The sequence below is a fragment of the Zingiber officinale genome, chromosome 8A (assembly GCF_018446385.1).
Source record: "Zingiber officinale cultivar Zhangliang chromosome 8A, Zo_v1.1, whole genome shotgun sequence".
NCBI classification, from domain to species: Eukaryota; Viridiplantae; Streptophyta; class Magnoliopsida; order Zingiberales; family Zingiberaceae; genus Zingiber; species Zingiber officinale.
This window is the reverse complement of record NC_056000.1, coordinates 55,170,184-55,196,378: the sequence shown is the minus strand read 5'-3', so window position 1 is coordinate 55,196,378 and position 26,195 is coordinate 55,170,184. Positions and strand designations below refer to the sequence as shown.

General features: G+C 35.8%; 1 protein-coding gene across 1 annotated transcript; it reads right to left on the bottom strand.

The window, feature by feature from the left end:
• Positions 1–764: 764 nt before the first annotated feature.
• Positions 765–25,948, bottom strand: LOC122009112 (protein translocase subunit SECA1, chloroplastic-like). The gene is made up of 20 exons (XM_042565134.1): positions 25,422–25,948; positions 24,266–24,338; positions 21,709–21,915; positions 14,639–14,742; positions 14,326–14,505; positions 13,987–14,205; positions 13,052–13,165; positions 12,622–12,735; positions 10,029–10,196; positions 8,751–8,926; positions 6,909–6,975; positions 6,690–6,836; positions 4,772–4,867; positions 4,618–4,686; positions 3,590–3,691; positions 2,091–2,342; positions 1,860–1,927; positions 1,634–1,751; positions 1,238–1,477; positions 765–1,126 (listed from the first exon to the last, which is right to left on the bottom strand). Exons 1-20 carry the CDS (start codon positions 25,797–25,799, stop codon positions 1,010–1,012), a joined length of 3,009 nt encoding a protein of 1,002 aa, XP_042421068.1. The 5' UTR covers positions 25,800–25,948; the 3' UTR covers positions 765–1,009.
• Between the last annotated feature and the right edge of the window lie 247 nt (positions 25,949–26,195).

Here is a 26,195-nt window from a genome sequence, read left to right as displayed (position 1 = left end):
CTTTAGGCGGGTCATCAATGTTCATAACAATGCCACTAGAAATCCACTTGAATTTTGAACTCTTAGAACACTTCATCTTAGTGACTCTTGACATTGTTTCTTCATCCTATAACAAAGGCTTCCAACTTTTATTATAGTTTGCACCAAACTAAAATAATTTCCTCTTAAATTTTCTTCACTTCTCTAATTCTTGAAGAGTTCCAAGGCATTAATAGTTCACCATCTCATGAAATTTAAAGTGCCATTCTTTGACAAAGGTCGTTTTACATTAACAGTAACGATGAACCACAACTATTTAGAAGTGCAATATCATCTTAAAGGAGAGTCCAACTCTCATCTCAACCTAACTACTTTTTACTGAAACATTATTGAACCACTAATCAGCATCGGAGACAATACCCAAGGATCATTGATCCCAATCCCCTAGGACTTAGTGTGATGGTAAGAGACAATACCTTCCCAAACAATCATAGTTCAATTTACACACAGACACATCTACGATAATTAAATTACTGATGAACCTAGGGTACCACATCAGCAGTCACCATGCTTCTTGAATTTACTTGATGAGTGAAATATATGAGATGGAACTGTCTACCTCAAGAGTTCATTTTCAATCATTGTGATTTTGATCCAACCACTGGGGCGAAGCAAAAGAAATGACTAATTATATAAATCAACCATTTTATTTCTAAATCAAATGTAAGCACGTAATGAAAAACCGCTAATAAAATGTTTTAAGAATCCTAAGTTGCAATAGAAACTTAAAACCAACCTTGAATTCGGGAATGCTTTCAGAGAGTGGTAGATAGAATCTCCAATGGCAGGCTTTACATAGAAGAGGCATTTGCATTTTTTTTTTTTTTGTACTGATATTCTATTGTTCATTAAGTACTCTAACCGTGAATAATTTATGATACAACACAGGAAAAAAGAAAAGAAAAGAAAACTCTTCCCCTATTGACTAGATCTTGATTTAGATATCCCCGATATCTTTTGAATTGACAATTTATGAAGTAGCCTGTGCAGCTCCGATGGGGTTGGTGTCATCAGCCCCTTTCCTTTTCGAGTCTTTCCTCTTCGAACTATCACCCAGTTGCTCGCTCTTCTTCAAGATTGGCCGAAACTGTAAGTGAAAAACATAGGACATAAATCAACAAAGACCAAGGAATAATATAATTCAAGGTTTGCTTCTTATTGAGTTGGTTGGCTCAAACATAATAAAATGTTTAAGAACCTGGTAGATAGAATAAATGACATTTCTGCGGATTTGTGCCATCATTTCTAGGAAGAGATTATATCCTTCAAGTTTATACTCAATGAGGGGATCTCGTTGGGCATATCCCCTTAAGCCAACAGCCTGTTGGACAAATTTGATAGCTTGGAGATGCTCTTTCCATAGTCTGTCAATGTTGGTTAAGATCAAGAACCTCTCTGCTTCTTTCATCAACCCTGGTGCTTGTTTCTCGACTACATCCTAAAATGTTTAAGCACTATGAGACTATACGGTGGTTTAGCCAGTTGGGTAAAATAGAAAAATGAGTTTTTCTTCATTTTCCCAAAGAAATAATACGAGTAGCTTAAGTACAAAAATATCATGTATGCAATTAAAGAATGGATCCAAGTCACAGACCATCTTTTGGAAGTATGCTTCACGTCCTCGATACCGGAGATACTCCCGCAACTCCTCATAGTTTGAGCATTTACTCACCACCAACTCAGGTGTCATATCATTTAAAAGATAACAGTATCTGCCAATAAAACAATGTAAGAATCCGGCACAGCAAAGAAAAAGGTTGCAAAAATACAATGAAGGCATCACTTGACAAATCTATAGCTACAGTTTGAGAATATCTTACTGTTGAACTTTTGCAATCAGTTGTTCAAGATCCCAACTTTCTTTTGGGGTTTCAGGAGGAATATTTGCCTAAACATTAAAAATGTCTATGATAATAGCAAACATAAAAATCACAATACATACATAAGACAATACATCTTGGAAAAATGATTTCATAATTCTGCATATATCAAGCCTAACTAAGAAGAAAAAACAAATACAATGGTGTGCCTTGATTTGATATAAAATTTACCTCTAAGATGTCATCCATTGTCAATTCAGCATATTCAACAATGAGTGACTGTAGGGTATCAGATACAAGTGCCCTCCTCCTTTCGGCATAAACACGATCTCTTTGGCTGTTCAGCACCTCATCATACTCGAATAATTGTTTCCGGATATCAAAGAAGTAATTCTCAACTTTCCGTTGGGCCTCATCAAGTGCCTTCGTCAGCATTTTGGATTCAATTGGTAGGTCTTCAACCCTAAAGGCTCGCATTAAGCCCTACACTTTCCATGTAAATGATGCTTAAGAAAGTTTCCATATTGTTACTATCTACACAAATATATGAAGATAAATGACAATACATATATCCAATAAGTTTGAGGATACTATTGTAGTTCTAGATTGTCTCAACTAGCAAGCAGACAACCAACCATAAAATTGAATTAGCATCCCATTATTGCAGTGAATATATCACCTTAGCATATTTAAACATGGAAGCAATGCATTTATCATGATTAGCAGGGTAAGTGCAATAGGAATGACAAGGGATGTAATTCATAGACAGATCTAGACAATTTCATTATTGGCTCAATTGGATGTGGTTTCCTTCATCTGATGGTTTATAAAGAGATGCAATATACCATCAAGTATCAAGTTAACAACTCACAGTGGCGGTCGCTCAACTTGCGATGATTCTCCTTTTGCAATCTCAATCTCTTAATTTCACTTTTTCTAATGGATACTTTGATTTGCCAGATAAAGGCTTCATGCATGGGTGATTGTTATAAGTGACTAGCTTTGAGATGGAGATTATAGGCACTATATCAAAAGGGAAACGAAGAAGGGAGTCTTCTGATGGTTGGGAGGACTAGTCAAACCTTGCATGCCTATGTTGGTGAAAGAGAAACATATTTCATTAAAGGCGACCCAAACCTAAGAATGAAATTGTATGAAATTCTTATATTTTTTTTTTATTGTTTTACCCAACTTACTGGAATAAGGCTTAGTTGTTGTGGTATAATATTACATCCATGATACAATTTTATGACTCAATCTAAGAAAATATCGAGTAATTGTTATTGATTGTCTCTACGTAGAGACTAGCTCATTCCCCTTCATTAACTTCCAAATATCCATAGTGATGTAGTTGGTTCTCATGGTTTTATTGCACGATAAAAAGGGAGAGTTGATATTTGGTTGTGTCGCTTGCCCCGGGACAGATTCTACCTTTTCTATGCCTATGTCTGACAGGGAATGTTGCAGAGATCTACACCCCTTTTGTGACTACATCGTATAGGAGAGGTCGCATATCCTTCATCTAAAACTGTTGATATTTTGTCCCTTTTATCACTTCTCTCCTTCATGTTGCCTTTATTAATTTTAATGTCATCATGATCTTTGGCTCTGTCTTGTCATGACTGCTACTTGCGGTCCCTTGTCCTCCTCCCATGAATACAGCAGCAATCTACTTCGCTAACTAAACATTTGGAGATTAGGAAGATAATAAATAAGGAACAAGGTAGCACCTGTATCCTGTCTCCACCAAATACCCTAAACAGATTATCTTCAAGGCTCAGGAAAAATCGAGAACTTCCTGGATCACCTTGTCTTCCACTTCGCCCTCGAAGCTGTGGGATACAATGACAAGGAAATTATATAAAAAAAGATTCATTGCCAATAAATATAAATTACTTCAACTAGATAAAAGGCCAGCCCGATGCACAAAGCTCCCGCCATGCGGGGTCCCGAGGAAGGATCCATTGTACGCAGTCTTATCCTGTTTTTTTTTTTTTACAGGAGGCTATTTCCAAGATTCGAACCCGTGACCTTTAGGTCACAAAGCAACAACTTTACCGTTGTGCCAAGGTTCCCCTTCAACTAGATAATGAATGAAAATCTGTTATGTTATTATGCAGATGATACTGAATTAATATGAGAAACAGCACAAGAATTCAGTCAAACTAATAAAAGAAAGGAATTGCATCTTGTAATATCAATAGTGATTGCTGGACATGGCCATGTCCTCAGTTCAAGTAAACTATAAATTCAAATACTAAAACATGCTCATAAAATCAAGTTTAGATTTGAGGATCATAACTAAGACGATGAGTTTGGTATAAGCATGCAAAAACTCGACAACAAGCGGCACCAACATTGCAAAAAGAAATGTTATGATACATGACAATAAGGTAACCGGATAAATTCACAAAAGCTGGATGACAAACTATATCAGGATTGAGAATGGACTAATGCTATACATGGCAATAAGCTTCTACCAAGTTGATTGATTGAAGTCACATGCGTGTAATACAAATCGATCATTTACAGCCAGTTACAAAGAATGTCAATACAAATTTTGGATAATGTACATCCATGAAGGGTAAAAAAGACATGTCAATGAAGCAGCCTTGTTAAAGTCTCGATGCATATACATACGCATTGCCATTTTGCACTCAATAACTAAACAAGCATGTTTCTGTATACAAACAACTGAAGATGTGTATCGAGGTCGAGTAATAAAGAACCTAACTGTAGGTATCATGATTACCTATACCTGATTGTCAATTCTACGGGATTCATGACGCTCTGTTCCTACCACATGAAGACCACCAGCAGCTACAACCTAATGAATTGATGTATGTATATCAGTCCAGTAAATCTATGTAGAATTGAAATTTCACCATTGGGGTAAGTTAGGCCTAACATACCTTCTTTCTTTCCTCATCAGTATAAACCTTGTATTCTTGAACAATCTTTATAAAAGCATCTCTCAATTTTGCAATGACTTCATCTCTTGTGGGTCCCTGTAATTGTCATGAGCAAGTTACATCTCTATAAGTGATTAGACTTGTTTCCAGGATAATAAGCTGCAGAAAGAGATATATGTGAGATAAAAGACAAGTGGGATCAATCTTTTAAAATAATAACTAAAGGGCAAAGAATCAATTGAATCATAATGAAATATACGAGATATTAGCTTTTATACTACTACATTACTATTGCATTACAATTCAAATTATATGCACCAGCATATTCCTTAAGAACTATATGATTATAAAGATTGTGCGCACTCCCTGTAATGCTAACCCATCCAAACTTTAAAATCAATTTTCATTTGATCGGTAGTCATTTTTGAGGAAGTGATAAAATTGGTAATTATTTTAATTTAGTGTTGGTATGTTGTTAATAGAAGCTACAAAGTTTTGATAGGAGTCTAGTTAGATTTGTGTTTCTAATTTAGTTTTGATTTATTTCTTAGTTGCTTAAGAGTGAAGTCTGTGAACGAAGTGTTATCTGCAATGTATTTATGATGTTTCAGTTAATAAAATTTCATTTTCATTAATCTTTGTGTGAGATCTTTCTTATCCATGTGAGATTGTTCTCCCTTCTTCATTAATCTTTGTGTGTGAGGCTTGATGCAATTTTGGTGCTACATAAATTTGAAATTGAAGCCAAGTTTCCTATTCAATATTCGATTCTGTCATTCTCCTATATCACCATCAACTTTCCACTTCCATCTAGGTTGTATTTCTGTTGTCCATCAGCAGTTGTATGTTCACCTTCCACTTCCCCGTATACTCTACCACTAATTCCATACGTTGCTCCAACTCTCCACTATGGGCACTCTAAATGATCGCACTTGCACCACTCTCTTTCAATTGTCTACAATGATTGCAGTTCTTCTAACCTCTATGACCTACAACAATGTTCCCCACACCCCTCTGATCTGTTGTCAAACGCCTCCCAATTGGTTGCATTAGATCCACTTGCCAACATCAAGTGTTTTCTTTAATTTACTTTTGCCTGACGATCGACAGTGACACCGGCACTGACATAGTTGCGAGGCTGACACAACCTCACAATGATGTGAGATCGTGAGGTGGCTGCAAGCCAAACCAACAACGTTCATTTTATTTATTTGTTCATTATAGTTAATTCCTTCCCCTTTTCTTTTGTTTCCCTGTTAATTTGTTTTCCCTCCAATAAACAAAAGACTAGGTACCTCTTTAAAGATGTAGGAGATGGATTCTTAGGAAAAGTAGAAAAAAGAATTAATAAAGGGCAGCCCCATGCATGAAGCTCCCGCTATGCGGGGTCCGGGGAAGGATCCATTATACGCAACCTTACCTTACTTTTTGCAAGAGGTTGTTTCCAGGATCCAGAAAAAAGAATTAATATATTTTATATTTTAAAAATCATTGAAACTTTATCTGCATGGCACATATAGTTCGAAACTATATTGTTTTAGTCATAAACTGAAACTTTAGCATGACTAAAAATTCTAAGCCTTGAATATTTCTATGCAGTTAAGTTTTGCGTGGTAGCTTTTCATAACATGGTTTAGTATATGTGGATGTAAACTATTAAATGAATTTCTTGTGATTTGTATACTTGTGGTTTGGTTGTTGCTGGGTTAGCAAGTAATCAAGAGATTGTGTAATAATCATCAAGGGAGCCATGTTATACCAATGACCATGAAGACCCATCTGGGTCGTGACAAAGATTGATAGAATAATACTTCTCAAGTAAATTTGAGTTGAGTTGAACTGAAAATTAAACCAGCAGTCAATCATTTCTGTTGATACTTGATAGTCAGTCATCTGTCAGAGTTCATATGCAATATACCTTTTCGCATGAGTAAGAGAGCCTCTCCTCTGCTTCAAGCTCAGTCAATGTTCTCAAACCCCATGATTTAACAGCTAATGCTACTGCATCATTGACCAGTGATATTGTCTCTTTAGTTAGGTCGCAAGGGAATAAATTCTCCTTTACCTATATGCGTAACCAAGATAAGATGTAAGATTTTATCAAATCTATCACTAGCAGATCAAAGCAGATATTTACCTTCCAAGACTTTTTTGGTGGAAGTTTCTTCACAGAGACAAAGGCTCCTTCGATTGGCTTGACAACACTGTCAAGTACAAATCAATCAGAACCAATAGAAATGTAATTCTAGTGCTGGTGGTTCTTGGTAGCCTGAATAAGAATATGTTATTTTGGATTTTGGTCGACAAAGTTTAGAAGAACTGTGGACATGCAAAACATAGAAAACCCAGTAAATGCTGACAAGAGAAAATACTATAACAGCAAGAAAAGAAAAGAGAGCACAAAGAAGAAAAAACAAACGGAAAGCATTAGTTGATGTATGACAACTACATGAAAAGATTGTCGAAATAAGTGTGAATGGAGAAGAGATGGAAGAGAAGAAACTCCATTGTGAATGAGACTTTAGTCCCACATTGGAAGTTTCAAGGCAAGTTTGTTGGTTTATATTGATTCACATGCATTGAGGATGTGAACAAATGCATGGGGAGAGACTCTCTCTCACGCGTGGGTGCGCAGGGGGTGCAAATCCAAGGCCCAGATTGTACTGAACCAAGTTGACTCGTGCGCGAGCGCGACCTGCGCACACGAATGCCGGACCGGTCGGGGCAAAAATTTGCCCAAGCAGAACAACCAACATTTTACCACATTAATCTTTTTGCTGCTTGTGTAACGGATGCATTAAAGAAAGATTAATGCAGAATCAAAAACGGCCAAGTGAAATGATGGCGTTGAGTAATGATCATTAATTGATCATTAATGTTGTTCTTTGGTCTTGAGCTCCTATATAAGGAGGCTGCGACCACAGGCAAAGGGTTACGTAGATAACACAGCGAAAGCAAGCAGAAGCTCTCCTCCTCATTCCACTTCTCTGTCGTGCAACTCCTGCTCGGCAGATTGCCCGCGGTAGCATTCGGGTACCACTCAGTCCGCCGTGACCACCGGTGCTTGGTGGAGTTCACGGTCAGACCATTGTATCCTAGGAAACAGACCACCCAAATAAGCCTCGAAGCACAGCCGGAGGTGGGGGAGAATCTGTTTTAAGGAAACTACTACTTGCAGGCCTCGGTCAGCTTGCCCGGTCGGGATTTTGCCCGACCTTACTGCTCTGTCAAGACCTGTTGCTCTATCGAGACTGCTCTGCAGACCTGGTCTTCTGTTCTGCAAATCTGCTCTAAACAGACCTGGTCATTCTGCTCTAAACAGACCTGGTCTTCTATTCTGCAGATCTGCTCTAAATAGACCTGGTCATTCTGCTGTAAACAGACCTGGTCTTCCTTTCTGTCAAGACCTGCTCTACTGCTCGACCGACCAACCCGACCGACCGACCCGACCGACTGACCCGACCGACCGACCGACCGACCCGGCCGACCGACCGACCTGACCGGTCGGCCAACCGATCGACCGACTGGCCGGCCGACCGACCGATCGACCGACCGATCAACCGACCCGACCGACCGACCCAGCCGACCGACCGACCTGACCGGACCGACCGACCGACCCGACCTGCCGATCCGACCTCATCTCGGCCGATCTGCTTGGCCGATCTGCCCTCTGCTCGGCCGATCCGCCCGCTCGGCAACACAAACTAGTGGCTCAGCCGATCTTCTCGGCTCGGAGCAGAAACAGCTCCTGCTGGCAGCCTGAGATTATCCGCTCAGGTCATCTCTATTGTAAGTTAAATTTAATTCAGTGCAATTTAAATTCAGCTAATACCCCATAAAATCTCCGGCAACAGATTGTATTGTTTGACAAAGATAGCCTAGGTGAAACAGACTCCAGGAAAGAATATGCTTTTATACCATGCAGTTAACCATCTACAGCAAGTTATTTTTCAGACAAACAGAGAATTTTTAATTTTACCTTGGCATTAACATCTCACGTAGCTTCAACCTAGCCATAAATTCTGAATTACCTCCTAGTATGATGTCAGTTCCACGACCTGCCATATTAGTGGCAATTGTCACAGCACCAAGGCGCCCACTCTGTGCTACTATTTCTGCTTCCCTCTCAACATTCTCTGGCTTGGCATTCAGGACCTTTCAATAAAGACTAGTTTAAGAAGACAATTCAAATGCTGAGCGAGATGTAAAGCAAACTCATGCATCGTGGGTAAATAAACTGGAAATGTTTGTGTTCTAAAAATTAACAGCGCCTGTTGAAGAATGCTATTTTCTTTATTCTTTCCACAATTGGACCTTGAAATTAGAGATAAATGTCAAGAGGGTGCCCCGAACCTAACATCATTTAATACTCAATGTTACAGACATACAATCACGACCAGTTATCTTTGGGTTAGATGAGCATGTATAAGGTGCAATTTGCTGATTTTCTTGAAAATTTGTAGAAGTAATTTTGCAAACAAAGGCCTTGTGGGAGTAAATTGTTCAAACGGAAGATAGGAATTTGAGTTTAGGGTTTAGGGATTACCTTTAATTAAAGAAAAAAAATATGGGAAGGAAGACTCTTGAACACTATGTAAAGAAATGCTTGACAAGCTTCTTTTCTAGTCCCTGCCCACTTGAATAAATATATTTTGTGGCAAACACATGCAAGTCCCTGTTCTGTGTCAGTCAGAATGTAATTTGTGGAGGAATTATCTCAGTTCTGAATTCGTGTTACTCAAAATGACTACAAAATTATAAGCATAATTCCATAACATCATTTGACCTCCAGAATAGTCTGATGTCATCCAACTTGGCATGTAACCTTGTGCCGATCTGTTACATGATGATTACTAAACATATTTATGTTTCTCAATCTGAGCTTTAGTTCCATTTCAATACTATTAGTAAAATAAACTGAAGCATTTGGTAATGAGAAACAAGATCCAGATAGCAAACACTAAGGTCATCTGACTGATATATTTTTAGCAAATATGCATTTCTTCTTATATAGTTAGATTATAATTAAATGACAATTCTGTGTGATATGAGCATTGTATCCTTGTGCATTGGAAAAGTATCATAGACTTCTACAAAAAAGACATATAAAGGTAGATGATTCCGTTGTTGCATGGAAACTGTATATTATTGCATAAAGCAATGTTCATAGCTTTGAAAGATAAGCTTAAACCCCAAAGTTTCAAAATGTTAAATGGAAATAAATATCAGACAATAATGAGTGCATCTAATAGCTCACCTCATGAGGAATGCCTGTTTCACGTAACTGCCCTGATAATGCATCACTTTGCTCCACGCTTGTTGTACCTACAAGCACAGGGCAACCAGTCTTGTGCATCCGGGATATCTCAATCACAACAGCACGCCATTTTCCTGTAGTAGCCCTAAAGACAACATCTGATTCATCCTGAATAGATTTCATGTTTCAGGAACATTAGCATATATCTACAGGAATGCAAAAGTTCCATGGATCATAATCTAAAACCAGTTTAGTTGAGAAACAAGGGAAGACTTGTCTTATTCAGTCTAGAACTAATCTTCTCAAGATACACTTAAATAACCAAATCCTAATATGATTTGGTATATCTTAAAATATGCCAAGACAGGCAACGCCATTATGTTTTTCCTTTAAAACATATGGTAAGTCTATGCATAATTTCTCTCTCAAATTCTTATAAAAATTAACTAAACCTCCCAAATTAAGTCACAAACTACATATGCCATCGTTAAAAGAAATTTTACGCGTAATGTTATGTGTATATACTTGCTTAACATTTTTTGCGACCTAATATTCTCGATCAACTATCATCTTCTTCTTATAATGTGTTGTAAAGGATTTGAACTTAAAATTTGTCATATCCTGAAGCAAGGTTTAAAATTTTGCCCATTCTCTGATCGGAGTCATATGGTTTCAATACTATATAGTCGTGTCAATACGATTTCAACACCTTTTTTTAATACAATATATTGATTTTTTAATACAATATTAACTTACTAGTACAAAATATTTAATACAATATTAACTTACTAGTACAAAATATTTAATACAATATTAACTTGAAACATGGTTTAAAGTGTTATGTCGAGACAGTCGAAACAGGGGAAAAATCTCGTTCCACCCGACAACCGGCACCGGCACGACCTAAGCACCAGACCCACGACAGCTGCGATATGTTGCACGACCTGTGGCCGCAGCAGAGGGGTCGCTCAACCCCATAATAGCAGCAGAGATGTTGCATAACCCTTTTGTTGCCACCGCGGAGGCATCGTGTAACCCTGCGACCACTACAGAGGAGTCGCACGACCACCGCGGTCGTGCCGGAGGAGTCATGCAATCCCTGCGACCATGGCTAAGGGGTTGTGCAACCCCGCGGCAGTGCCGAAGTTGCGCGAGCTCGCGAGTAGTGTCGGATTTCGAATTTTTTTTAAGTAAATTTAGGTTAATTATTTTAATCAACTCCTAACTGCGATGGAGATAATCTAAAGAGGCTTTATTAAACCCTATTACCCTAATAAAATTATCTAATTAATTTTATATTTCATTTATTTTAATTTAAAATTTATAATAAAATTTTTATTTATTTATTTATTTATCTATTTTCATATCTTTTCCTTTTTTTTAAAGATTATTTTTTATATTGTTTATTTTGTTTATTTTTTAAATATTTATGTTAAATATTTTATTTTTTAATTAATATATTTTATATTTAAAAAATACCGAAACTATATCGGCACAGCACAATACAGTACCAAAACCGTATCATTCCGATCGACCGAAATCTTGGCACGAGTCAAAATTTTAAACCTTAACTTGAATTAAAATTTACACAAAATAACTAGATAAGTTTAGTGAAGTACATAACATGTCACCTTACTAGTACCGAAAGAAATGTCAAGTATTTTCAATGATATTCTAATAAAATAAATTTAAAAGTGAAAATAATTAAATTATTTTCTAACTTAATTAAATAAATTCATTTAAACAAAGTGTTGTTTCAAACTTCAGTTGTTCCTTAACATACAAACTAAAGCTTAGAGAAAAAACAAAAAAAGGAAGAGGAGAAGTTCGACACAATCTCGCCAAACCTAAATTTTTTATCGTAGCAATCCCATGATTTCTCTTGGTTGTCCTGACATCACAAAAGTATTAAAAAAAAAAACTTCATAATATTAGATATTAAATTTTATTCTATTTAAAGTTTTCTACTTTAAATTATTTTTTAATTTTTTTTAGATAACTAATCAAGCTAAACTAAACCATTACTTCAAATTTTTAGAATTTAGTGGAAGTCAATTTAAGGTTAGGTCATCAAATAGACATGGTGATTAGGATTAAGTGGGTTCACTCCCCCTCTCTATTTCTGCTGCAAACCTATGTGTTAGCGTCAAAGCATTGTCGTGTCGGTTAGCAAGTGAAATGGTAAATTCCACCCACATAGACCAGCTTAGCTCAACACAATCCTCAACCTAAAGGTTTTCTTGCTTCCCAAAATGCTACATTGTTGATATGAAAAGAGATTATCAAATGCTCCATTAATCTCAAATGTGATATTACTGTTTAGCAAGGTCAACCCTCAAGCTAAGAAGAGGTTAGTTAGGACAAGTTCACTCCATATACAAAAACCAACACACCTATGTTTTTATCATGTTGCATAAAAAATACAGACAAGAGATATTCTACCTATAAAGTGAAAGCCATCACAAAATTTATAAAGCAACGTCTCAAATGCAAGGATTAAGGCATAAACATAGTGTGCTGGAAATTTTGAATAACAAATTAATAATATCATGCAATCACCTGCAAATAATGAGAAGCATTAGTGACTTAGTACCTTTCTTATCATAGTCTTGTTTGTTGGAACAATTGAAACCTTCAGCTTATATATGCTCTCAAACTCTGCACTTTCTGTAGCAGCAGTTCCAGTCATACCACAAAGTTTGGGGAACTGACAATTACACAAACTAATTTTACCATATTTGAAAAGTAAGGGTGCGTTTGGTTTGCACCGTTTTCGTTTTCATTTTCATTTTCTGGAAAACGCGCGTTTTCTAGAAAACAGAAAATGACTTTTTCTCATTTTCTGTTTTTCTAGAAAACGATAGCCAATTTTTTAAAAAACGCGCGCGGAAAACGCAAACCAAACACCGTTTTTCAAAAAACGCGCGTTTTCCAGAAAATGAAAATGGAAAATGCGCGTACCAAACGCCCCCTAAAAGTCCAGCTAGTTAGCTACTTGAGGACATGTAGTTGCAAAAGATTACCTGAAGAAAGAAGTTCTGATAGCTAATTGATGCAAGTGTAACAGTTTCATTCTGGATTGGTAAACCTTCTTTTGCCTCAACGGCTTGATGAAGACCATCACTCCAACGTCTACCCTGCCAAAAATATGCAAAAATAAGCATCAAATATGAAGTATATAGGTTCATAATAGCACGTGGGGGACTAAATAGAAATTAGTTCAGATGTCTCTTTAAATAGAAAGACTTATGGCTTAATAATCTTTATGAGAGGTAGGGTAAGATCCCATATTTGAATTCTGCTACTATCAGTAACCAAAAAGTATATATCTAGCTAAACTAAGACAATACACATGATAGGCCAAGGTGAATCCATTATGCCTACACAACCGATATACATACATAAGCAAGCGCATGTTAGGCCCAGCTGCATCCAATCCATGTACTCACATGTGAGGACAGATATTAAGACTTAAGAATATTGATTAAATACCAGGTTTAATTTAGGCTAATTTACACCATGATGGCAATCTATTCCAGTCCATCTGCCCACGTACCCACATGAGAGTACAATGTTAAGTATTCAAGTTCTTTTATATTGACTAAGCCAATTTAAGCATACTAAACAAAGAATAGATATTCTTTTTGAAAACTTCTTTAAGTCACCAAATGGGGCCTCAATTTGATGCCAATACTCTAAAATCTAAATCATTACTTTCTTGCTTTTGAATCCTACTTTTCGCTGTTATGTCATTATCCAAGTCTAGGTCTGGCACACAAGATTCTTTCAGTCAAAAAAAAAGAAGAAGAAAAAGAAAACCAAGCATGCACCCACAGGTTGAGAAAATATCCATATAGCAAACTGTTCACAGTTCATTTGTTTCAGTTCTAACGTATAATTTTAGCACAAAAGATAGACAACAGTCTGCAAAGCATGCAACACACAAGAGTATACTCACTTGCATTACTCGACCAGTGAACTCATCCACAATAAGAACTTCCTTCCCACGAACAATGTAATTGACATCTCCAAGGAAGAGTTCCTTCGCTTTAATTGCATTAAGAACATATGAAGCCCATTGTTCACGAGGATCATAAAGATCCTTTATGTCCAAAATTTCTTCAGCATCCTCGTACCCTTGTTCAGTTAGTAAAATAGTTTTTTGTTTTTCATCAACCTAAAGTGAATAAGTCTTATTAACGAAGTTTTAGTTTATAAATCATCCAACATGCATATAATGAAAAGATAAAAGGAATATTAGAATAATGGATATATCAAAGTTCACATCTTTCCTTACAGTATAATGAATATCTCTCGCAAAAGCAGCTGCAATTTTTGCGGCTTTATAGTATCGATCACTTGGCTTTTCAGCAAGACCAGAGATGATCAGAGGAGTCCTTGCTTCATCAATGAGAATAGAATCAACTTCATCAATCACACAATAATTGAAGTCCCTTAAGACAAGCTCATCAACTGTCTGAGATTAAGATGTCAAATTATTCATTTGAAAGGACAAATTAACCAAATGAAAAATGATAACTACAATAATTAAATCAATAATAAACAACAATTTCAAATCAATTAGTAGTATATAAGAAAAGAAAACTGACCATTGCAAGATTGTCCCTTAGATAATCAAATCCGAGCTCACTATTTGTGACATATGTTATGTCACATAAGTAGTTTTCTCTTCTTTGCTCACTTGTCATATTCTCTGAAGATAGGGCAATAGTCATACAAAGAATGAAAGGAAAGTACAATATTGTAAGAGAAGTGTGAGTCAAATCTCCTACATGCTTGAAGAAATGAGAAATGAAAAGGTTAAAGAAGGAAAAATACAAAAGAACAAGCAGGATGGGTGCAGGAAAGAACATGGAGTAATATTCCAGGATAGGCTTTGGTCCTTAGCTATAATGGTACAATTTTAATATCATGACATGCTGAGACTTTGAAAACATCGAAGCATGCTGAGATGAATTCAACTTTGCTCCTTTAATTTCTACTTAATTTATTTACCTCTAAAAATAACATTATAGCAACTAGATAATCAATAAATTAAAATTTTCCTGTACCATCCTGTGTTAACATTCAATGCATTTCAGCATTTTCCTAAGCGAGCTAAGATGATCATGTGACTTAACTCCTTTAGTCTCTTCTTATTATAGCCTTTTTTTACTTTTAAAAATAATATTATAGAAATTAAATATTCAAAGAAAATTATTATACCATAATGTGCCAATTAAGAGTGACAAAAGTTGGCACAACTTGTTCAGAAATTTTGCGGATTAGAGTTAGAAGGTTAGAGGTAAACAAGTTATGATTTTAAATGGGTTGACCTATTTATGACCCTTAAATAAATGGCTCAGGATCCATTTATAAATATATAGATATTAAGTTAGTTATTTAGTAGTAAACTATATAAGTTATAAAGATACAATATAATAACAACATATATATTATAACATATAATCATAGGTAATGTATATTAAGTTTTTATATAATTATATATTTTAAGTTTTTGTAGAATAAAAAATAATTAATATGTCGTTTATATTTAATGTTAATATATAATATGTCGTTTTTTAATCCCGCACTACTAATCAAAGACCAAGTCTTGGAACAAGTTTACTCGTTTTTTGTGTGTGAGATTTTTCTACTACAATGGCCCATCAAGAAGGTTACAGCACGGTCCGCCCGCCGCTCTTCTCCGACGAAGACTTCGGTTATTAGAAGGGTCGAATGGAGTCCTACCTCCAAACCCAGTTCGAGATGTGGATGATCATCAAAACCAACATCTCACTCCCACTCAACGGTTCGGGAAAACCAGTATCATGCGAGAACTGGGACGCAAGTCTAATAAAGAAAGTTGAGACCAACACCAAAGCTACATGTACTCTTCAATGTGGGCTAACAAAGGAGAAGCTGAACCGAGTTGGTCCGTTCGCAAGTGCCAAAGATTTGTGGGAAAAGCTAATTGAGCTACATGAAGGGACCTCCGATACTAAAGTAAGTAAAAGAGATCTAATTTTGAATAAACTTTATAACATAAAATTGCAGGATGATGAATCGGTAAGTCAATTGCACGCACGCATCCAAGACCTCCTCAACGGCCATCACGCAATCGGACAGAAGGTGGAGAATCGAGATATAATAAGGTACGCACTAAACGCTTTTCCGAGGAATACGTTGTGGGCATCAATGGTAGACGCCTACAAAGTATCCAAGGATTTGTTGTTAATTAAATTACATGAATTGTTTTCCGAATTTGAATTGCACAAACAGACTAATGCACGTCCGACCGAGAAAGGTATTGCGTTGATTGCAAGTACAAGCAAGGCAAAGGAGGCTAGAAAGAAGCATCAGATTGAACTCAAGTCCGAAGATGAATCGGACTCAGAAGATGACGACGACGAGATAGCAGCCAAACTCGTCAACCTAGTAAGCAGACTCTACAAAAAGAAGAAGGACATTAAAAAGGTGATTCAGTCCAAGAAGGTACAATCAAGTCCGAGAGTGAAGTTGGAGGTAACCTACTACGGCTGCAACCAAAAGGGACACGTCAAAGCTAACTGTCCAAACCAAAAGGAAGCAAAGAAACAAAAGAAGAAGAAAGCATTGTAAGCAACGTGGGATGAGTCTTTTTCAGAAGATTCCGACAAAGAGCTCGAACAGACGAGCTTCCTCGCGCTAACGGCCCGGGAACAACTCAAAGAGTCAGAGACCAAGAGCAAATCGGAAGCTGAGTCCGAGAGAAGTCATGGATCCGTTTCCGAAGGCCCTAACCCCATTGTAAGAAGTTCACTAGATAATTTAGTTAATTATCTAATGCGCAAGTTAGCTAAATCCAATGTCCGGGTCAAATCACTTCAAAAGGAGGTAACAGCCCTTAAAGAAGTAACTAACCCTAGCTCCTTGACTGACCTCATTCAGACTAGAACCTCAACTCAAGTCCAAAAGCTTGAGGAAGAGAATTCTAGCCCGAAAAATCAAGTCAAAGAACTAAAGGACATGTTGGAACGGTTCACTTTGGGTTTCAAGAATCTTGATCTGATTCTTGAAAAATAGAGAGCCGTCTACAACCGATCCGGACTTGGATTTAAGTCTAAACGAAAATATAAGTCTTATTTATCACTTGTAAATATAGCTAATAGAAAAATAGTCCAAGCATGGGCTCCCAAGTCAAACTTGATTAATCAAGTTGGACTTGGCCAATATTGAATCCCCAAGGATCAAATCCACTACCTTGATAGACCCTATTGAAGCTATGATCAAGGGGGAGCCAATAGAAAAATCATTTTATAAATAGAATTGTTTAATGCTTGTCTTACTGCTTTTATTATACATGCTTAGATTAGGTTAGATAAGGATCTCAGCTTAATTTACACTTGACTAGTTGGACCTAGGAGTTACTGTAAGAAAATTAAATATTCAATTTCTTTGAAAGACTTTGGCTAGAAGTGGTGGATGATCCCATACCCAAGAAGACCTAGTGCCTCGGCACAGCCTAAAAGTCAATCATCGAAATAAATATTTAATTAACTAACTGTAAAACCTAAGTCTAACTGAAATGTAAACCAATTCTTAGATTGCAATCTAAATTTAAGATAAAATTAACCATCTCACAATAACCCATAAGGTTCCCTGATTGACAATTTAAAAAAGGGTGAGGTGAACTTAGGATAAATTTAGTCAACTTACTAAATTTAACTTACTTAAAACTAATTCAACTTAATAAATTTAACTCAACTTAATAAACTTAACATAATTAATTTCAACATTCTTAATTAATTTCTAAATTCTTAATTAATTTCAACATTCTTAATTAATTTCAAAAGCTTAATTAATTTCAAAATCATAATTAATTTTCAAAATATTCTCAAATGATTTTCAAAATCTAATTATTTTCAAATATTAATTATAATTAATTTCTAAGCTTAATTAATTTTAAAACCTTAATTAATTTCTAAACTATAATTAATTTCAAAACTTTAATTAATTATAAAACTTTAATTAATTACAAAACTTTAATTTCAAAAGTTTAAGTAATTAACTTTCATATCTAATTAAGTTTCAAATATCAATTAACTTTCAAGTTTAATTAATTTTCAAAGCGTTAATGTTAATTGATTTTCAAAGTATAATTAACCTTCAAAATCTTAATTATTTCCAAATGCTAATTAATCCTTAAATTTTAAATTTATACATATTTTAAAATTTGAAATTCAAACTCATTCAAAATTCAAACTTAAGTTTTTAAATCTCAATTTAATATTTTTGAAATCCAAATTTAAAGTCAAATTTAAATTCAAAATTCTCTAAATTTAAGTTCAAACATAAACATTTTCAATATCTTTAAATATTTATAAATTTAAAATTAAATTGAAAATTAACTTAAGTTCATCTCACACAAACACATAAACTGAACATGTTTGATAACTTAGAAAGAATGAGATGGAAAATTAGGATAATAAATAATTACTTTTATTTTGAACTTGTATTTTTAATTTGAATTTTCATGCTTGGACTCTAGGACACCCTAAAATATTTTTTGCATTAATTAAAGGGGTGTGAAAGAAAGTTAAAGCATTAATTCTTTTTCAAAATTTTCAAAATTAAATTTTTTAAAAGTTAAAGTTTTTTTAAAAAAAGGAATTCAATTTTTTTTAAATAAACATTAAATATTTCATCAAGTTCAAATATTTTTGTATCTAGAAAAATAAATTTTTGAAAAAGTATTTTTCACTAAGTTTCAATGTACTTAACTAAGTTTTTCTTAAAAATCTTTTCAAAAACAAAGTACTTGAAAAAGTATTTTTTTTAAATATTTTTCAAAGAAATCATTTTCTTAGCTAAGTATTTTTAGAAGAAAATCTTTTTAAAGCTAAGTGTTTTATCAAAATCTTTTGAAAAGCTAAGTACAGCTAAGTTTTTAAACTAAGCTTTTGTAAAATTTTTTTTTTAAACTGAGTACTTTTAACTAAGCTTTTTATTAAAACCTTTATAAAGGTAAGTCCTTTACAACTAAGCTTTTATCAACATCCTTTTAAAGGTAAGGACTTAACAAAGTTTTATCAAAAGTTTTTAAAAGCTGAGTACTTAACGATGTTTTTTTCTTTTTAAAAGCTAAAGTACTTAACTGCCCTTTTTAAAAGGGGTGCTACCTTTCAGGGGGAGCTTCAAGTTAAACAGATTAAAAGCTAGTTTTTTTTTTTTCATAGTTCTCTCTACTTATATTCCTTTTGATTTATGTCAAAGGGGGAGATAGTTAAAGTTAAGTTAAGAAAGCATAAGGGGGAGTTTTTGTTATATAAAATGTTATAAAATGTGTTTTACTTATGCTCTTGCTTAAACTACTTTTATTTCAGTTATGTTTTACTTAACTTTGAACCAGGTTATCATAATCAAAAAGGGGGAGATTGTTGGTGCAGGGAGCACCTGAGTTTTGATTATGTCAAAAGGTCCAAAGTTAAGTTGTCTTATGATCTAACAAGTTTGATTGAGCTCGCAGAAAAGTCCTAAGTTGTCTTAGGCAAAAGTCCTAGCTGCGGTTAGGTAGGTGGAAAACTCTAGGGGGTGGTAACCCTAGGTGAAGAAAAGTCCTAGCTGCGGTTAGGCAGGTAGAAAACCTTAGGGGGTGGTAACCCTAGGTCCTAGGGGGTGGTAACCCTAGGTCCTAGGGGGGCGGTAACCCTAGGCGGAAAGTATTGGCAAGTCGAGTGCTTCGGGCAAAAATCCTAGAGTCGGGGACTCTAGGTTGAAATCCTAGTGGTCGCGGACTGGGTGGAAGTTTGAGCGGGTCGTGGAGCGGACATCCAGCATGAAGACCGGAAGCCTCAGATGCTGAGCAAAAGTCCAATCGGTCTGGAGGACTGGACTGGCAATAGGTAAACTCTCCTAAGTGGAATAGGTGAGGATGCGTTCCCTGATGAGGGAACATTAGGCGTCGGTTCGAGCTAGGATTTCCGGATGGAAATTCGAATTCAGAACCGGACAGTCCGGAGACGGTCAAAATTACTTATATTTGTCCTATTTTATTGTGTTAACTTTGTTTTGCAGGGTATACTTTGTTTTGTAGACTAACATGCCTTGCAGGACAGAAATTGTACAAGAAAGCCTCGAATGAACAGTCCCGAGGCACCCTCCATAGAGCTTGGAGGCGACTCGGGTGTCTTGATCGACAACCTTGTAGCAAAGCGCGAGGGCGCCCTCCTTGGAGCTTGGAGGCGCCCTGGACGCTGGCGCGAGAGTGCCCTCCATGGAGGTTAGAGCCTTAGAGGCGCCCTCAAATGGATAAGCAACGGGCGGCGCGGGCTTATCGATGCTGCGGATTCGGCGGGGTTGGAGGCGCCCTCAACCGGCTACTTAAGCCTGTTTCGAGCAGCATCTTGCACAACACTCGAAATCGCAATCTTCCTTCCGTGCTCTGCTCAAAGAACGATCCGACAAAACTGTAACAAGACTCCGACGACCAGAAGCTTTAAGTTTACTATTTTCCGTTGTCGATATAATTTTTATTACTGCTTTAATATTGTGCTTCAAATTATAAAGAATTTCCGAACTTATAGTGATTGGCCACCGAAAGCAAATAACAATCGCGGGTTTTGGAGTAGGAGTCGCAACAGGCTCCAAACCAAGTAATTCCTTGGTGTGCTCGTGTGTTGTTTCTTTTATTCCGCTGCGTAACGTTTACTCCGATCGATTGTTTTAAAACGACATAAAAGTCACGAGCGCTATTCACCCCCCCCCCCCACCCAATCTAGTGCTTTCGATCCTACAAGGTGGGCTCTCCCTTATCGCCGCATCATATACTAAGAATTTTATCGAGCTCCAACCGAGCTCAAGCATTTTAACGAGCTCAACTAATAGTGTTGTTGTTTGGTTAAACATTTATCTAAGACATGGAACTTATATTATTTTCTTATTCTTAACATATTAATTTAAGATTATAAAATTTATAAATTACTACATCTTTTATGTATTTGAATAAAAAAAAATAAGAAATAAATTTATAATTAAATTTTACACAAGTTAATAAATTTATTCAAAAATGGTTCATAACACTTTGTTCATGATCGTTAATGGACCAAGCTTACTAGTGTTGAAGCTTGTTTGTTTTGTATACTTTTTAATAAACGAGCTTTATCGAACCGAACACCAAGTTTGTTCAGAATATCCGGTTCATTTACAACCCTAATCAATCCTCCAATGCAAGTATACATGTTTTAAAATAAAGTTTTTTCAACATAATACTAGTTATGAAATTCCATATGATGATTCAGACATTAATCCTCCAATGCAAGAATTATACATGTTTCAAAGTACGGTTTCTCAATATAATACTAGTTTTAATTAAGAATTGATGTTGGTTCTACAATATTATAAAAAGTGCAGGTTATGTGACATTATTAATCGCCCTAATCAACAAGAAAGAGATGACCAATCAAAGTTGACTTGTGCTGGTTTCAAAAGATAATTCAAGTTAAATCTAGATATCACACATCTGGACTGTAAATAAAAAATCAAAGTAACAAGCAAATGTCATAAAATGCATTTTAATAATTTAGCCTTTGCTTTAAAAGAGAAATTAGGAACAAGTACCTACGCATTTCAAGGAATTAAGATGGAGACAGAAAATTAGATCAAACCATGATAATTCATTCACAATGAGAATGTAACGTACGTTGGATCAGGCCAACCTGCAAGCCTAGGAAGCGTGGAACTTGACCAACCCATTCACAATCACGTCTTGCAAGGTAGTCATTCACAGTAACAATGTGCACTCCCTTCCCACTTAATGCATTCAGATATGCTGGTAGAACAGCCACTAGTGTTTTTCCTTCTCCTGTCCTCATTTCTGCAATTTCACCATTATGAAGAACCATGCCACCTATAAATGAAAAATGACAGAATTAGTATAAAATAGTTGTACGACTTATACTTTTATTCTTGGGGAAAGAGAATTAAGATCATGAAGTATTGGGTTATAAGTTATGGAGATGATTTTAGATAAGATCATAATTTGAAATCTCGTATTATGTGGTATGGTCAAATCTTACCATTCCAATAAATTATTAAACTTCAATACTAATTGGCACAAGTTATCTCTACTATATAAGCTGTGTTGATTATGCCGATAAGTATTGTGTCATGATGAAACTCGATACCCCATAACATGTCAAAACCAGTTTAGTTGGAATTATGTAATGATTTATGATTGTTAAATTTTTTTTGTAATTTATGTCCGCACAACAAAGTGTTGAATTTGTACCATTCAAGATAGGGCAACACAATAAATGTCATTTTAAGTTTGCTCTTGGATATATAGTTATCTTCTCTTCTTATTCTTATTTTTTATCTCCTTCCTCCTTCTACCTTCAATTCGCCACCATCATACGTCAAAACACCAATACCAACACCAACACCAACACCAACACCAACACGAACACGATATCAAATATAACATTTTGGTAAAAAACTAGAACTCCTACACAACTCGAGCTTCTGAACCTACGATAAGATGATAACAATGTTTCAAATTTCATTTTGTATCTGCTGACAAAAGCAAAAAAAATTATTTTCTCCTTCAATTGGTACATGGGAAGCTATGAATCCTTGCATGCAAGCAGATCTTTCATCACAAGCTCATCTTTCATCTACAAGCAAGTCATGTGCACATTCTTCACTGCAGATAAGCTGCGAGCTCAACCTTCATCGCAAGACGTGAGCCACCCTAGCAGACTATGTTTCATAGTCACTTGAGCCCAAGTCATGAGAAAATTCCTAGTTAGGAGATTTACCTCGTTTACCTCACGTCCCATAGGAAAGTTCCACAGCAAATTTCTGCCTCATCTTGGTAAGTAAATTTCCTCCTACTCTTCTTGTTTTCCTTCCTATTCATTGGAGTGACCAACACCCCGGAACTAAATTTAACTCTTGAATGGTAGAAAATGTTGAAAAAAAATTATCAACTTATTAAATTAAAAAAGGCATCTCGGTGCATAAAACTCCCGTCAATACAAAATCCCAGGGAAGGCCTATTGTATCTATAATCAAGAAATGCACATTGTATCTATAATCACCATTAATGAGGAGATTAGAAGGCATCATGTAGGGGGATAAAAAACATGGAAGGGTAATTGTGTGTTAGGGTGGAAATAGATAATGTTTTAAGTAATTTTTTTTTAAAAAAAAAGTGAATGCATAGGAAAGATTTGCCTGATATACAATTCAAGAGAGGAAAGGCACATTTAACTTTCTGCTGAATCTTGAGATTCAGTCAAATATCCATTATAAAGATCCTGAGGTCAATCTGGTAGCTTTTCATTTATTGGTATTGTTCCCATCAGTCTCAAAACCAATCTCGCATTGACTTGAAGAAAGATAACTATCTCTATATAAAAAAAGCACAGCCCGGTGCACGAAGCTCCCGCCATGTGGGGTCCCGGGAAAGGATCCATTGTATGCAATCTTACCATATTTTTTGCAAGAGGCTATTTCCAGGATTCGAAGCCGTGACCTTTAGGTCATAAAACAACAACTTTACCGTTGCGCCAAGGCTCCCCTTCAGATAACTATCTCTATATGAAAAAAAAAAAATGAGAGAGCACTCTCTCCAGGCCAAAATCAGATGGGTAGTTGAAATAAAATTGTAGTTTAGTAATGAAGATTTCTTTTTTCAGCTAAAGAGCAAGCAGGATGAGGATGAAAACTCTCCCAATGAAGGAACAAACACTCAAAGAATAATCTAAAAACACTATCTAAAAACTGCTCTTAGGCATACAATATGAAGGTTCATAATTAAGTTAAAGAAGATCCAAATATTTGGCTAAATTGATGTTCAAGAAAACAGATTTGTAGCACTTTTTATTCAAATAAAGAGAGTTTTCTTGATTCAAGAGTCTTCCACCAGTACTTTATTGTTAGGTTAGCATTTTTCACATAACTAAGGTTGTGAACTATTCAACAAACTTAAGTTGCAACCAATATTAAAAAAATTCTTTGATTTTCAACATTTTGCATTCCCTTGAAGACATAAGCCTTTGTGTATCAATCCATGAGGAAAATAATTTCAAGAGAAGTGACCCAATCTTCAATGGTGCATTCAAGAATTTGCTCAGGCATGCACCAATTATCCACAAGCATACATTGACAGCATCAAAAAGATGTCTGGCAAACTTCACATTAAAATATACTTCTAACTAAAGCTCAAAAAAAAAATACAGAAAAAGGTGGCATACCTATTAACTGTACATCGAAAGGTCGCAGGCCCAAGACTCTCATTGATGCCTCTCTCACTATGGCAAATGCTTCCTGTCAACAATTTAAAACATAAGTGTTAAAACTATTAAAAATGAATTTTTTTAGACATTTAATTCCCATAATTAATTTTTATAGACATTAATTATGTCGAAGGGTTATGTCCCATAGTGAAGATTCATTTATACATGTCTAATCTACGAGTCATCTATAAATAGGAGTACGCTTGAGCTAGTGGTGTATTTGATACTGATTGAGAAAAAGATTGCATGCCAAAGTGGTGCTCCCTTTTCTTCACATTAATAAGCTAAAATTGGCAGTTACCAAACTAAAATCTGAGAAGAAAATAACAGCAAGGAAATTTTAAATTGACATGACTCCACATAAACTTGTATATGAATTATATATATATATATATATATATATATATATATATATATATATATATATATATAATGTAATAGATGACAAAAGTTAGGAAAAAGGGAATGATAAATGTTGGGCATCCCAGCTTAATGCTTTTGACAATAGCCTAGCTGACCCAATAGTTACCCAGATTGCCTAGAATTAGAAAGCCTAGTTTACATTTATTTGGTGCAGGACTAAAGAAGGAAAAGGTTGATTTCAACTGAATTTTGGGAGGGTTGCAGGATTATTCACCTTGGACATGTTTCAGAGCCTAGAAAATGGCATGAAGTGCTTGTGGATATTGTGGAATGTCATAGTTCTAGTAGATAAGAGGATTTTTTTTTTCTTCTCGATTGTTTTGGGTGTCTGGGGAGTGCCGAACGTTAGATTTTCATTGTTTTCTCTATCAGTGTGGAGAGAGAGATAGATGAATCTAAGAGTGACAGAATTTTTTGTATAAGGTGTCAACAATGGCTTGTCTATACACACACACACACACACACACATTAAAACTTGAATTTTCTGTGCCCCATTCATCAAATAAATAGTAAAAGAATTCTATATAATTCCACCTTTTACTAATAAAACTCTAATTTTATGCAATTCAGTCATCAAAGGCATAGAAAAAAAAAATCAAACTTCTGACAAAGTAAAGCCAAAATGAAGAAATATGCAAGATTGAAGAATTACAATAGAAACACTCTAAAATTGATTGTAAATGCGCCTTACAGGTAGAAGAGAATCGAGCAGCTCGCCATTCCGAGCACGCTCTTTCAAGACCGACGTCCTCTCCCTCAGCTCCGAGTCAGAGAGGCGCGAGACCTCCGGCTCCAACCGGTTGATCGCAGCAACGGAATCGGCGAACCGCTGCCTGGTGCCCTCGCCAGTGTCGGTCCCCTTGAAGATGCCGCCTAACAGACCTCCCAAGGCTGCCGCCCGCGGACGAAACCGGCGCTGGACAGGGAAGATCCATGGAGCTTGTCGGCCGGAGCTGCAGCCGAAGAGAGCGGTTCCTGGGTCAGGCCTGGGGATGAGACTCTTCCGTAAGACGAGGATATCGTCGAGCTTGGCCACTGGGAGATGGAGAAGCGGGGAAATGGTGGCCATAGTTCTCAAATTGGATCAAGATACCACCACACACTCTCTCTCTCTCTCTCTCTCTGTGCCTGCTCTTGCGGCCACAGCGAGGCCGAGCTTGAGGTCGTAGCAAAGGTGAAACGCACGGATAAGATGAAGAAACGAGAGGGAGTATTTTGTGGCGTGGAAGAGATTCGAGAAAGAATTTTAAAACGAAAGTTAATTCACAAAAGGGCTCTTTATTATTATTATTATTATTATTATTATTATTATTATTATTATTTATTATTATTATTATTATTATTATTATAGGATTCCATAATTATATACTGTTCGGTATGCTGACACCTCATGTTTACATAAAAAAAATTAATTTGAATTTTTTTTTATTTAATACTATAATTTAACTCTAAACATTAGAAATAA